The 15,362-nt window shown below is 42.4% G+C and overlaps 1 protein-coding gene across 1 annotated transcript in view; it reads left to right on the top strand.

The window, feature by feature from the left end:
- SLC1A4 (solute carrier family 1 member 4) overlaps window positions 1-3,141 on the top strand; it is a 30,130-nt gene extending 26,989 nt beyond the window's left edge. Inside the window, exon 9 of the mRNA XM_083495189.1 lies at window positions 1,440-3,141. Coding sequence (XP_083351315.1) covers window positions 1,440-1,689 — 250 coding nt within the window. The 3' untranslated portion in view covers window positions 1,690-3,141. The remainder of the gene's footprint in view (window positions 1-1,439) is intronic.
- The last annotated feature ends 12,221 nt before the right edge of the window (window positions 3,142-15,362 follow it).

The raw sequence follows: 15,362 nt of genomic DNA, 5'->3' as shown, positions 1-15,362 counted from the left end.
ATCGTTCTGCCCAGACACTGAGGTCCAACGCCAAGGGCCTTCTGGCGGTTCCCTCACTGCGAGAAGCCAAGTTACAGGGAACCGGGCAGAGGGCCTTCTTGGTAGTGGCGCCCACCCTGTGGAACACCCTCCCACCCGATGTCAAAGAGAAAAACTACTACCAGACTTTTAGAAGACATCTGAAGGCAGCCCTGTTTAGGGAAGCTTTTAATGTTTAATAGACTATTGTATTTAAATATTCTGTTGGAAACCCAGCCAGATGGGCAGGGTACAAATAATAATAATAATAATAATAATAATAATAATAATAATAATAATAATAATAATAATAATAAATAAATAAATAAATAAATAAATTAATAATAATAATAATAATAAGCCTCTGTGGCTGCAGCACCACTTATAAGAGTCTCATGCTCTACTGACTGAGCTATCATCAAGGAGGAGAGCTGTTTCATTCCAGTCACTTGTTTATTCCTACTGGAGGGAATAAGGAGGTCATTGCTGTGGCTGTTCAGGCTTGTCCTTGTTCATTCTCATGGTGGCTACATTTGCCTGTAGTTGCAACGGAGGAAAACAGGAAAGCAGCTCATGTGTGGCTCCTTCTCAATCTGCTTCTCTCAGTATTGTCCACACTGAATAATAATAATAATAATAATAATAATAATAATAATAATAATAATAATTTATTATTTGTACCCCTCCCATCTGGCTGGGTTTCCCAGCCACTCTGGGCGGCTTCCACAGAGACCAAAAATACACTAAAATGTCACACATTAAAAACTTCCCTGAACAGGGCTGCCTTAAGATGTCTTCTGAATGTCAGGTAGTTGTTTTGACATCTGATGGGAGGGCGTTCCACAGGGCGGGCGCCACTACCAAGAAGGCCCTCTGCCTGGTTCCCTGTAGCTTTGCTTCTCACAATGAGGGAACCGCCAGAAGGCCCTCAGCGCTGGACCTCAGCGTCTGGGCAGAACGATGGGGGTGGAGACGCTCCTTCAGGTATACTGGGCCAAGGCCGTTTAGGGCTTTAAAGGTCAGCACCAACACTTTCAGTTGTGCTCGGAAGCAGCAGCTTTCTTGTGTTTCGGACCAGGTCTCTCTCAGCCCTAACCTGGAGATACCAGGCATTGAATTTGGGGCCTTCTGCATTCAAAGCAGATTCTTTGCCTCTTGGCTGTGGCCCTTCTTCAAGGTTTCAAGGCTTGTTGGGCTGCGTGTAAGTAAAACTGGGGGAGCAGTATCCTGCGTGAGGTGGGCTTTGCTTCTGACCCTGAGACTGCTCACAGAAATTGAGTTCTTCTCAGTTTCTCATGACATCTGAACTGTGTACATCTGGGGGGGGGGGGATGGTACCCTGTAGGCTGACTGAGCAATCTCATCTCCTGTGATGTTTTGTTAACACCCGATACCCTTTGTGTTCTTTCCCAATTGACCAGGGACCGGACCACTACAGTTGTGAATGTAGAAGGGGATGCCTTTGGAGCAGGTATCCTTCATTATCTGAATCAGAAAGAAGCCAAGGAGAAAGCAGAAGAAAAACTAAATGAAGTCTGCGTAGAAGCCATTCCAAACAGCAAGGCTGAGGGGGAAACGTCACCTCTGGTAATGCACAGAAACCAAGACATCTCCTTTGCTGCTCCGCCACCTAGCACTAAAGATCTAGAATCTAAAGAGTCAGTCCTATGAATGAGAAGGAGTGGGGAGACACTGTATGTTGGAGACAACAGGATATATAACTTGGAGCAGACCCAAGCGGCCGTTTGGATTGAACAGATGCGTCCCTTTTCCATTTTGTTGGTATGGAACACTGTGGTAGCCAGTCACGGACTAAGTGTGTGTGTGCACATTTCTGGTGTGTTTTCCCCTTTGAGTGCAGACACTTTTGTGATGAGGTAGTGATGTTTCATAGTTTTGCGTGTGTGCAAAATATGCAACACTCGTGCGCTGATACGAGTGAAAGCAAGGTGTTTGCTTTTTGCTGGAACACTAAAGGCCCACTCTGAGAGGTAGATTTTGACAGCTGGATCGTACTAGGCAAGGTCACCTTGATAGCCTAGCTTGCACGGGGAGACAAATTGAGTTCTCTCCCTTTATTACATCAAGCCTGCCCTGTTGTATTCTGAAAGGCCCCCTCTCTGTGAAGGGATAAGTCTTCTTGATTCTAAGGCCAGAGATTATGGGATTATGTTTCTGCTACCAGTTACTGGATATATCTTGATGATACAGAGTGAACTTGAACCAATGTATGCCAGACATGCATGCCTAATGGAAACTAGTCCTAGCTATTCTAAAAAGTACGTTCTCATTTACCGTATTTTTTGCTCTATAAGACTCACTTTTTCCCTCCTAAAAAGTAAGGGGGAATGTGTGTGCGTTTTATGGAGCGAATGCAGCTATCCCAGAAGCCAGAACAGCAAGAGGGATTGATTGCTGCTTTCACTGTGCAGCGATCCCTCTTGCTGTTCTGGCTTCTGAGATTCAGAATATTTTTTTTCTTGTTTTCCTCCTCCAAAAACTTGTGGTCTTGTGGTCTGATGCGTCTTATAGAGTGAAAAATACGGTATATTTCTCTTATCCCCCTCCTGCTAAGCCACACTATCTGTGTATCTTAAACATTGGGATATTTGGAAAGAATCTTTAGCTGCTCCAGCTAAGAAATGTCAAGAACCTGTAACTATACAAGAATGGCCACAGTGAGCTTGATGCAACAAGTTCAAAGACTGTTTTACACAAGACACTTAATTTGCCTCTGAGCATCTCTCGGCTCCTTTATTCTAACATCTGGCTATTGTTTAGGCAGATGAAAGGCATTTGTAATGTAATTGAACATTCTGGATTATTGGTAAGTGTTAGCATCCATATTACAAACCTGACTGAAGAAAGACTGATTTAAGCTTCCTGTGCAGATATTCTCATTCTGGTTTCCTTCTTATCACTGGTACCAGTTAACACGCATTATTACTTAAGGCCTTAAACCTCAAGAATGCAGACCAAAGAAAAGACTTGAAGCAGTATAGTCATTATTTTCTCTATGACTGTTAAAGTGCTTGTTCTTTGCTTTAGAAGAGCAGTTCTTGACCTCTAATGCACTGCTACCAACTATTTCTGCACTATTATCATTAAATGCCCCCTAAGCCATAGGTAAGAATTAGGACATGAAAACAGGACTCCAGACAAGGCAACTTATTCTAATATATAGGCATAGAGAGCTGTTGCAAATGCATCCCTGCTCAGAATACATTTAATACATTATATCAACTGTTTTGGAGGAAGGGAGAACAGAATGAGAGCCCAACTCTACCTTTCCCCCAAACAGGTACAGTGGTACCTCAGTTTTTGAACGTTTCCATTGACAAATGTTTCAGTTTTTGAACGCCGTAAACCCGGAAGTGAATGCTTCCGTTTTCAAACGTGCCTTGGAAGTTGAACGGCTTCCACTGAGTGTACAGTGGTACCGTCGGGTTAAGTACTTAATTCGTTCCGGAGGTCCATTCTTAACCTGAAACTGTTCTTAACCTGAAACACCACTTCAGCTAATGGGGCCTCCTGCTGCCGCTGCACCGCCAGAGCACGATTTCTGTTCTCATCCTGAAGCAAAGTTCTTAACCTGAAGCACTATTTTTGGGTTAGTGGAGTCTGTAACCTGAAACATATGTACCCTGAAGCGTATGTAACCTGAGGTGCCACTGTATATGTTATTTTTCTCAATTTTCTCTATTATATTTGCAAACTGCCCTTTGCGCCTCGGTTTCTGAACTCGGAACAATCTTCCGGAATGGATAATGTTAAAAAACCGAGGTACTACTGTATTTTAACACCCAGCTGGGACTTCTGGATTGTGCTTTGAATCCAGGCACTCTCCCGCAATCCCTGGCTTGTGTTTCTTTGTACAAGATGGGGAGCTTTTTAGTGTAGGATAAAATGGGATAAGCTGAGATGAACTCCTCCTTGATACAAGGATAGGAAACTTTTGATTATCTTACTAATAATAATAATGCTGATTTCTTATCTGCCTTTTAGGAGGAATGATCCGGTCTCTATCTGCTGAAATGACCCTTTTTCAGTCAGCACAATTTGGTTTAGTGCAGGCCCTTGAAAAAAGGTTGCACATAAATACTGGCCCCCAAAATCTCCCTTCTCTGTGGGAACACAGCAGTATTTATCATGTGTACCTTTCCAAGTGTACTTCTTCTTACAATGTGTTATGCAAAGAATGCCGTCTTGTTTTCCTGGGTCCTATGGCTAAAGGTCTATGACATGCTGACTGACAAAGGCCCTGCTGTAGTCTTAGTAGCCCAGCCAGTTAAACCAGTCCTATTTGCACAAATTGCCAAGTTCTCTTTTGCAAGAAAGATACAATCTGTAAATAATCCCATTGCTTTTCAATTAGATAATCATTGTCATAAGATTGCATCTATCCCTTGCTTAATTTGTTGAGCACACTTCAAAAAGCATGGGGGTATATCCTCACTGTCTGTGGTCTTGATTTCAGGGTTCCTGTTGAACAAATGACAGACATACAGAGATAACAGATGATACAGATAAATTTAGCTTACATTGAAGAGAAAGGCAGTGTACATCTTTTCTTGTTTCTGGCACAAGCTTATAGCTTTGTTTGGGGTTCATGAGTCAAGTATTTCAGCTCACACATTCAAAGTATATAGGAGAGCTTGCAGGGAAGAAGCAATCCATTTGGAGAATAAACACCAGCAAACTGCTTTAATTGATCTAGCAAATGTTTAAGCAGGAAATAAAAGAAGTTCAAAAGTTGAAAGTAGCATCTTTCCCAATCAGTAACAACATTTAAGTTCAGCTGCTCTTCAGGAAATTCCCCATTTTCTCAACCTGTAATATACAGGAGTTACTTTTGTAAGACCAGCTCAAACAATTTACATTTTGCAGGTGATAAAAGCCAAACTACATAGGATATTCATGATTGGATCTCCCAACACATTTAATTTTAACTTAACAGGAACTCTAAGGTCTCGCCTCCCTCCTCTCCCTAAATTGGATCAGGTTGAGGAAGGGGTGGCTTAATTATTTTCCTCTTTACACTGTTTCCCCTGCTTTAACTTGCCCCCACTGCTGCTAACTATGGGAAGCGTAAGTAAGGGAGGCTGTCGTGCTCACTTCTGTTACCTATAAGAGAAGCTAGAGGGTAGAATAAGGAGGGACTAAATGTAACTACTGGAGGTGTAAGAAACAAAGACTTACCTAGTCCAGCATCCTCTTTCTCACAGTGGCCAAGAAGATGCCATGGGGAAGCCCATAAGCAGGGCAATAGCCCTCCCCTGATGGTGACCCCCAGCCAACTGGTATTCAGAGGAAGACCCCCTCTGGTCCTGGAGGTAGTAGACAGCAATCTTGACTATCAGCAATTGACAGCCTTACCTTCCATGTTGAAGTGGCTTATTTCAGATGGAGAGTGAGTACCACGTCCAGGGAGAACAAGGCCATAAAGGTAAAGGGACCCCTGACCATTAGGTCCAGTCGTGACCGACTCTGGGATTGCGGTGCTCATCTCGCTTTATTGGCCGAGGGAGCCGGTGTTTGTCATGTGGCCAGCATGACTAAGCCGTTTCTGGCGAACTAGAGCAGCGCATGGAAACGCCGTTTACCTTCCCACCGGAGTGGTACCTATTTATCTACTTGCACTTTGATGTGCTTTCGAACTGCTAGGTTGGCAGGATCAGGGACAAAGCAACGGGAGCTCACCCCGTCACGGAGATTCAAACCGCCAACCTTCTGATCAGCAAGTCCTAGGCTCTGTGGTTTAACCCACAGCGCCACCCGCGACACACATTAATGAGCCCCAGTTCCATGTTGAGTCTATAGCAGAGGCAGGACTGCTGGGGAACTGCCCCACGAACCTCGGCCTGCTCACCAGCAGCCCCTACTTGCCTACCTCTTTGCTTGCAACTGTGGCACAGCTTCCTTCTCCTTCTTAGCCTCAGTGGTGCCCTTGTGGAACTCAATGGGAAAGATAGGGTCAAAGGTAGAATTAGTTGGCTCCACCTCTCATTGGCTGTGGCTGCACCCACTGTCAGACTCTCTGCCTTCGGTACCACTGGTTCCAATGGATACCACCCAGCGCAGCTTAGCCACACAACTCCCTCTAATTCTTTATGGTGTTCACGGTAGCTACTGTTGTACACACAGTAAACACACCCTTGTCATAGGATAAGGTGGAAGACTAGTTTTCTAACGTCACTGCAGATATCCTCTGTAGCCCATCATATAAATGGGGCTGCAACAGAACAAAACCTGTCTCCCATGCCAGATAAAACCCGTCGTTAATGTATGCAAAGTGTCATGAGATGAAGAAACATTATTGAAGTGATACAGGGTATCATAGAAATGTAATCTGTTCTGCTTTTGGCCACTCAGGTTGCCTAACAAATATGGTATTAAGAGCCAGTACACTTTTTGCCCCGGTGGGAGGCTTGAACAAAGAACCCTTTCGCCGAATCTCCAAAATGGCGAAACCAGCTGAATGTGTTCCCATCATCTTTTGCTGAGAAGATAAAAGCCTTTGGGGATGTTCTTGCCCGTAATGAGGGTACCTTTTCATGCTAAGTATCTGAATTGCAGGCTGATTTGGGAAAAGCTAACTGAGAACAGAAGCTAAAGAGGAAAACACTTGTTTCTCAACATTTTCTTCAGTTCAAATATTGAGTCAGTGCCAACATAATTACCAAATTGCAGTCTTCTCTTTCCTTCTCTTGTTAAACAATTCTGCTTTCCCCAGTATCTTTATTTTCGAGAAAATCAAGTGGGTGCATAGCTGGAAATTGTGCAGGTCATGTGTTCTTTGGCAGCTGCGAACTTCTTTTCTACCAGGCAATCCCTGGACAAAATCCAAGGTGATCGTATCCTTTCTACCCCAACACTGTGTACATTGCGTAACACGTGTCCTTTTGTACCTTTCCAGGAAGCAAATGCAGCTGCTTTTTTGAACATGGATGGTACAGCCTGTCTTCAGGCGCCCTATGGACCTTTAAATTAGCACAGGCACATTAGGCATGGTCACACTACCAGGTCAGACTGTGTTAACCTGCAGCACGGTACTGTCTCCTTTGACTAGCAGCTGTTCTCCATCATCTCAGGCCTTTTGCATCCTTTTCAAGCTGGTTCTTTTTAATTACAGATGCCAGAGACCGCACCTACCTGCACTCTGGTCCCTCACCAGTTGATTTAAATGGCACGAATGTAGTTATAAGAAGCTTTGAGCTTTGTGAGTAGTCTTGCGTATTTGTAGCCTGAAACAGCAAACCTTCACCACCATCTGATAGTTTTAACAACATTCCAGTTTTCTACAGGCCACTAAGAAATCTTAATGTCATAATCTCTGCTCTCCTCTCCAGTCTCTGAATATTTCCCATTCCTTCAAAAGAGAAGGGTTTAAACCACTTGAGATAGACATTAGTCTTGTCTCCCTCTAGAGTAATTAGAGTGAAGAAGGGAATAGTTTTTCCCCCATGTGATAAACTGCATCTGTGTGCGATTATTAGTGCTTCTTTATGTGCAAGCAAACGCTAGCTATGTACACACTCTGCCATTAAAGCACATTTGAAGCAGTTTCTTCCCCTCAAAGAATTCTGGGCACTATAGTTTACCTCTCAGAAATACAATTTCCAGGAACTCTAAACTTCAGGGGGTGGTGGAATGTGCTTTGAATATGCTTTAGAGTAGGGTTTCCCAAACTTGGGTCTCCAGCTGTTTTGGACTACAACTCCCATCATCCCTAGTTAGCAGGACACGTGGTCAGGGATGATGGGAATTGTAGTCCAAAAACAGCACTTATACTACTTCAGTGGCTGAAAAAAGAAACCCTGGAATTTTTTTGAGGATTGTTTTGCCAGACCTCCTTATGCACTTGGACATGGCCAGTAGATTTTTTGTTGTTGTTGTTCTTGTTGTAAGGATTTCTCGTATTTCATGAAACAGCCATATCCTGGGCTAAACTGATTTCCAAAGCCATGAGAGGAGAGTGAAGGATTGATGTAAACACTAAAAGTGAGGATTCAGGTTCATAGTTTAAACAATGAGCAAAGCAGTTGATTTTTGCAGTGCAGTTGTGGAAAGTGCTACTGAAAAGGAAGGTAACTAGTTGGAGGGGAATTGTGGAGAGGGATCGAGACTCACATATTAAGGGGTGGGTTTGGAGAAAACGTGAGGGGTACGTAGAGATGCTGTCCTGTTTTCATAATGGAGGAGATGTGGCCTGAAGTGCGTGTGGTCTTCTGGTGATTTCAGGTGATCCAGGCTAGCTTTCAGCTATCTTGCCAGGAGGGGAAAATGCAAATCTATGCATTGTGACTGGTGAGGCTTCGAAAAGAACTGTGTCCAAACTGTAGCTGACTGATTTGGTGCTACAGAACTCGACTGGATGGGAGAGGGAGGCACCTTAAGGAAAACATATCAACAAACTTAAGTGTTCCCACTATAGCCATTCTTTTAGGCGGTTGCCTTCTGGTTCCTGCTACATTCCCATTTTCTTCTGGTTTAGCGGGATCAGTCCAAACCCTCATGTTAGCAAGATCACTTCAAAGTGGTATATCATTTCAGTGACTAAACTTCTCATAAGGAAAAATACGGTTCTGCCATCTATTTCAGACTTCGGAGTGCTTTCCCGTTCTCTTTGTCTGCGTTTTTAAGCCGTATCTTTACACATGTGCTTTGTGACTCTTCTTAGTTAGGTTTTTAGGAGGAAATATAATGTCACGCCTTGTTACCGTGTAACAATGCCTTCTGTGTCTTTCTCTGCTGATGTCCACAGTAAATGGCGGGTGGAGCCAAAAGAACCTCTGTTAAACTGAAAACGAACCGCTGGATAGATATTTTGCTCAACATGGTGCCTACATAATAAGGAAGGCCCATGCTGGGAAGGCTGTGAGTCTAAAAAAGAACTATGACACCACCTGCCTTATTATACCTCAGGTGCTTTGACCTGCTCAGCGCTGCTGTTGGCCACTGTTTAGTATCTTGCTGTTTTTATAACTATGCAGAGCCTCCTGTTGCTAGCAGTGATGTGGGCCAGTATTCAAGGAGAAGGAGGGCCAAATTACACGAGCAATGGTGTGACTGGTGTTTTTAAAGTAAATAGCAGCTGCAAGAGGGCCTAATCCAGACCATGAACAGAGTAAAGGATAGGGAGGTATTGAACCCTTTACAGCTGCTGCAGTCCCACTTGATCTTGGTTTTTTTTAAAATAATATTTATTGAAACACAATTTTTTTTTAAGATTACACAGAAAAAAGACAACATTACAAAAAAGAGACAAAAAGACAAAAACACAAAAAGAAAAAGAGAAAATAAAACCATCACTTTCAAATTCTCCAATTTCCGTTACCTTCTTTCCATGACCTCCTCCTCCTCCTCCCATCTCTTGTATCTTAATTAATAATTGTCACAGCAAATCCTTTCCATAATTCTCTCTCTCTCAACACACACACACACAACTATTTGCGGTGGAAGGAAAATTCCCATTGGCATCAATTGAATTGTTGGATGTATTCCTTCATTAAACTCACTGGTTCACTGATATGTCTGCTTTTTTAAAACTATGAGTTTGTTTAACAGCGACAGATCAGAAAGGTTATTTTTTTGCATGATTAGTGCAGTATAATTCTGTACTATTCTAATGTTTCAATGAACATTGTTATGTTGCATCACACCTATCTTGTTCTAGTATATTTCGTAGGACTATAAAGGCATAGCCCTAAAAGAAAGAAATTGTCAGATGCCAAAAACCTATGTTGATTGTACAGATAACCACTCCATTTTCTAAAAGTTCCTCCCCTCGCTTTGTGAAATGTTCTTAATATATATTTTGTCCATATGGCTCCATACAGTCCTGATCACTACAAAGGACCAATTACATTTGTGTACATTAAAGGCATTCTATGTAGATATGTGATTGCAGAGCTGATGTTATGATACTATTTGTGTATTTTGCCTCTACACATAAGATGTTCCTCAAGCCCTCACTTGTTCTTGCCTAGAGTGTGCTGCCTAATGAATCAAGTTCCTTTCTAACTTGACAGAGAATAAACTCTCTAACTCCCAAACAATCATGTTTGTTCACTGTTTTTTTTTCCTGAATCTGAAATAAAATTCCTTTAGTCTGAATGCACCATGATTGGTCTTTTTGGAAAAAGAATATAGATTCTATCGTACAGTGGTACAATAGAGGTATTCTTAGAACATGGTACCTTTTGGTATGGCCAGTCAGGAAGCTATTACTTATCATGATTCTTTGCATGGCCAGGTCTGAGTTTATATGTATGACAGCAGTAAGGAGCGCATGAATCTGCCCATTTTTGTCTCTCTCTTTCTCATTGTATTCCATTCTTCACAATTCTGCAATATATTTTCCCGCTGGTATATGCGTTTTTGTGCACACTTGGATTTCTCCCTGTGCGAAGGCTTACATCTTGCCCCCACCATCTTTGCTAGAGATGGATGGGTGGCAAAGTGGCAAGGCAGTATTGGGTTCTGTTCCTTCGGGTAGGGTCCAGTCAAGCCACCTCTACACAGGTAAGTAGCAGAAGGGATACTTTAGTGTAGATCTTAAGACTACAACACGTAAGGTATCCACCGATGGTTGTCGCTTAACCAGCTTTCCCTGTGATTTGCAAGTCGACCAATACTTCTTCTGGTGCCAGCAATGCAGAACGTATTCTCCCATTCTGCATTTGAGCCAAATAGACTCCAGCATTAACCTCTGACATGCTCTGAGGCAGAGATGCCAAACATTCAAGAGATTTTCTCCCTCTCAGCCTGTACTTGTGTGGGGCCACAGGTAGTCTAAATTCAGAGTTGTGGAGAGCAATATGAACAAGCACAACATTGCAGAAAAATGCACCTTTAAATATATAACTGCATGCAAAATCCAAAAGCTGGCCTATTTAAGTGTGAAACGCAACTTTTCCTTACAACTTGTAGAAAACAAGTCAGACTGAACAATATTTTTAACACTTGCTTAATTAATAATGTTGGGCCAGGTGACATGCATTAGTGCCAGATCTAACGTATGGGGTGCACGGTGGCAATCTTTGATCTAAAGCAACATTATTTTATAGTGGTGGAAATGCTTGAAAGAACAGCTTTTGTCCTTCAGAATCGTATGTATTTGGTGTTGTTGTGAAAGGGCCATAATAAACCTTTTAACACATATTTTATTTGTTAGTAAAAAGTAGAGGATAAAGTGGGCTTGTCTTGCCACTTGACATCCCCCAGTTTACTTTACCACTTTGCTCTTTGAGGAGCAGTTCTTGCCTTCAAGACAGAAAGATGCCCTTTAAGATTAGAACTTTGACTTTTCATTTTTTTAAAAGAAATAGACCATTTGCTATGATTTATCTTAGCATCCAAAAGGAAGCAGATCTGAGAGGCTGTATAAAATGAAGTAAGACTATGAATGCATCAAGATACAGCTGGATCCACCTTAGTACCAAAAGTTCTCTTTGAGAAACAGCATGGGTATCATCTCGAGAGATTACTACACTTCGCACCAAGCTAAAATATGGTCTTTTACACCAGCTATAACTAGGGATGTAATATTTGTTTAATAATGGGTTTGATATCTTGATTGAGGCTGCAGTCTTATATCCACTTACCTGGGGTGGAGTAAGACTCATTGAAATGAAAACCAAGGAAAACCATGTGAAACAAAGTGATGAGAGATGCCTGCCCTGTGCATTATAGGAGTATGCAAACCGCTGTAATCTGCAACAGAATGACCAGGTCGGTGCTGAAACTTTTAAAGGCCAGGTTAAAAGTAAAGGTAAAGGGACCCTGACCATTAGGTCCAGTCGTGACCGACTCTGGGGTTGCAGCGCTCATCTCGCTTTACTGGCCGAGGGAGCCAGTGTACAGCTTCCAGGTCATGTGGCCAGCATGACTAAGCCGCTTCTGGCAAACCAGAGCAGCGCACGGAAACGCCGTTCACCTTCCCGCCGGAGCGGTACCTATTTATCTACTTGCACTTTGACGTGCTTTTGAACTGCTAGGTTGGTAGGAGCTGGGACCAAGCAACGGGAGCTCACCCTGTCATGGGGATTCAAACTGCCAACCTTCTGATCGGCAAGCCCTAGGCTCTGTGGTTTAACCCACAGCACCACCCGTGTCCCCAAGGCCAGGTTGCTTCTCTTTACATCACCTGCCTCTTAACTCTGCACTTCTAGAGGGGGAAAGAGAAAGCATAAGACTGGATTATTTTCCTCAGGTAACTTTGTCCTCCCTTTACATATGAAACACCAGCATAGGTCACTTCTGTGCAATCTGCTTATTCAGCATTCATCCTGATTTGCGTGTCTGGAGGAAATACAACATTGCATCATGCAATTTTTATTTATTTTATTTTATTTATTTCTTGCATTTATATTCCACCTTTCCTTCAGGGAGCTCAAGGTGGCTCACATGGCACGTTATCCTCACAACAACCATGTGAGTTAGATTAGGCTCAGAGACTGTGGCTGAACCAAGGTCACCCAGTGAGTTTCATGGCTTGAGTGGGGGATTTGAACCCTTGTCTCCCAGGTCCTAATCCAACACTGTAACCATGGGGAGTATATTCCTATCTAAGGTTACCAGACGTCCCCGTTTCCCAGGAACAGTCCCCGGATTTACAAATCAGTCCCCATACAAAATCCATTGAAGTTGAAAAATGTCCCCGGATTCATTGGAAAAAAATCTGGTAACCTTATTCCTATCGTGCAAGAAGTCTGATATGTGGGGACGGGGGGAGAGCAGATTTGTTGTGCAGGAGTGCCAAAGCAACTTTAATGGTGAAAGCTGAATGTGCTGGAATGGGATTGTATCCCACCCAAAAACAAGAGCAGCCAAAATGAATGCAGCTAAATAAACTGGAGTCTATTTCCATCTTGTGGCTAGATGAAGAAAGTGCAATTTTACTCTTTCCCTAAGAACATAACCGGAGCGTGGTAAACTTGCTTTTTCCCTGTTGACAAAAGTGCAAGGGGTGGAGATATCTGAAGCTCTACATCAGTAGCTGGGATGGGGCAGCTTAAGGTTTACCCCATCCTGCACTATCAACCTCCCTGCTAAGTAGTGCTGAAACCTGTCCAAAAATTTATCCATTATCCTCCCTTGCAAAAGTGCCTTCTATTTTTATTGTGCCACAGAGCACAGAAAACGCTTAAAGGAAGTCCTTCCTTCTACCTTTAAAAACATCTTTCTGCACTGTCTCTAAAAGTGTAAAAGGAACCGTGCTTAAAAAGAACAACAATGAACAGCTGCCAGGTGTTCATGGGGCAATGTCCCCACCTTCCTGTGCTCGCAGGAAAGCCCAGCAGAGGATACCATGAGGTTTTTAGGAAGCACATGCAGTTGGAAAGGCCCCAGAGTGCAACTTGTGCAGAGAGATGTTTTGGAGAAAAAAAGGAAGGGCTCCATGAACACACTTTGGCTGCTTTGAAAGTAAGAGGAGCATAACAAAAACTCAACACGCCACCCATCGGAATTTCACCAAAGTTTTCTATTTATTTTCTCATGGATTGATGGAGAATGGTTAAGAAAAAAATGACCTTTTCACCATATCACTATCTCAAAGCTTTTCTCACCCCTCCACCATCCGTCCCTGGAGCTTTGATTTGGTTTTGGAGTCCTCAACATGGGAAAAAATGGCAGGACAGGAAAGATGGATATTATAACTGGGTGATATCCACTTAGGCTTCTGCTTCTCCCTAACTTCACATCCACACCTTCACATTTAAAACATGTTTAAAGGAGTCGGTGGAAGAAGATTGGAAGAAATTTAAAGATTATTTACAGAAATATTGCAAAATTAATGAATGTTAGAATGATGTTTGATTGAAGTTAAGTGGTTTCTAGCTGTAATGATATAAAAGAAAATGGAAAATTGGATTTCTAAATAGGTAAAAATTTAATGTTATAATATATTAAGATCAAAGATCAGAATAATAAGGAGGGAAAGAAATTGCTGAATTAATTAATTGAATTGGAACACAAAAAAGGGAGGTATGATGAGGTCAGGGAAACAAGGATATGAATGTAAGATATGGAAAGATTGATTTTTTATTTTTCCTTTTTTCTGTAAGTGTACTTACTTTTTTATTCTGTATTTTTCTTGTATTTTTATTTTTGTCTTTTACCTCTGTATTTCTTGTTTTTATGTAATTCCTTTTTCTGAAACTTTAATAAATATTTTATTAAAAAATATAAATAAAACATGTTTAAAGCATCCCTCTCCCGCCCCAAGAATCCTCTGCAACTGGGGATTGCACTGAAAAGAGAAAATAAGGAGTGCCTCAACACTACAATGCTGAATGTCTTACGCTCCTGTTTCATCTCAAGCATTTATTTAACAGGATGCAACTCATCTCAAATGCATTTGAAAAGATGCCTGCCAAGACGCTATTTATTCAGGGTTCATCGCCTACCTCACACCAATGTATTTCAGTGACCATTTGAATGGACAATACATTCTTGTTTGGTTCTTTGTGACATTCCTTAATTATACTGCATAAGCTGCCCATTGCTCAGGAATGCAATGCATTTTTTCCAAATGACTATTTGAAAATCCAGTGCATTTCTCTGGTCATTCAAAAGCAACTAATGTATCTCAGTAGCTATTCATTGTTGTCCTAGGACATGGGTAGGCAACCTAAGGCCTGGGGGCTGGATGCAGCCCAATCGCCTTCTAAGTCTGGCCCGAGGACGGTCCGGGAATCAGCATGTTTTTACATGAGTAGAATGTGTGCTTTTATTTAAAATGTATCTCTGGTTATTTGTGGAGCATAAGAATTCGTTCATTTCCCCCCCTTCAAAATATAGCCTGGCCCCTCCACAAGTCTGAGGGACAGAGGACCAGCCCCCTGCTGAAAACGTTTGCTGACCCCTGTCCTAAGAGGATATATTTTGCTGTGACACCCGTGCAGTATAATGAAAAGTGAAAACAGCAGCGTTTTTCTACTCCCCCCCCCTTCTTTGGTTTTTAAAAGCTCAGAGTCTATAATAATAATAATAATAATAATAATAATAATAATAATAATAATAATTTATTATTTGTACCCCGCCCATCTGGCTGGGTTTCCCCAGCCACTCTGGGTGGCTTCCAACAAAGATGAAAAATACACTAAAATGTCACATATTAAAAACTTCCCTGAACAGGGCTGCCTTCAGATGTCTTCTGAATGTCAGGTAGTTGTTTATCGCTTTGACATCTGATGGGAGGGCGTTCCACAGGGCGGGCGCCACTACCGAGAAGGCCCTCTGCCTGGTTCCCTGTAACTTGGCCTCTCGCAATGAGGGAACCGCCAGAAGGCCCTCGGCGCTGGACCTGAGTGTCCGGGCAGAACGATGGAGGTGGAGAC

This window comes from Podarcis liolepis (genome assembly GCF_965112155.1).
Source record: "Podarcis liolepis genome assembly, chromosome: 3".
NCBI lineage: Eukaryota > Metazoa > Chordata > Lepidosauria > Squamata > Lacertidae > Podarcis > Podarcis liolepis.
Note: the sequence above shows the minus strand (reverse complement) of the source record. Positions and strands in the feature narration are given on the sequence as shown.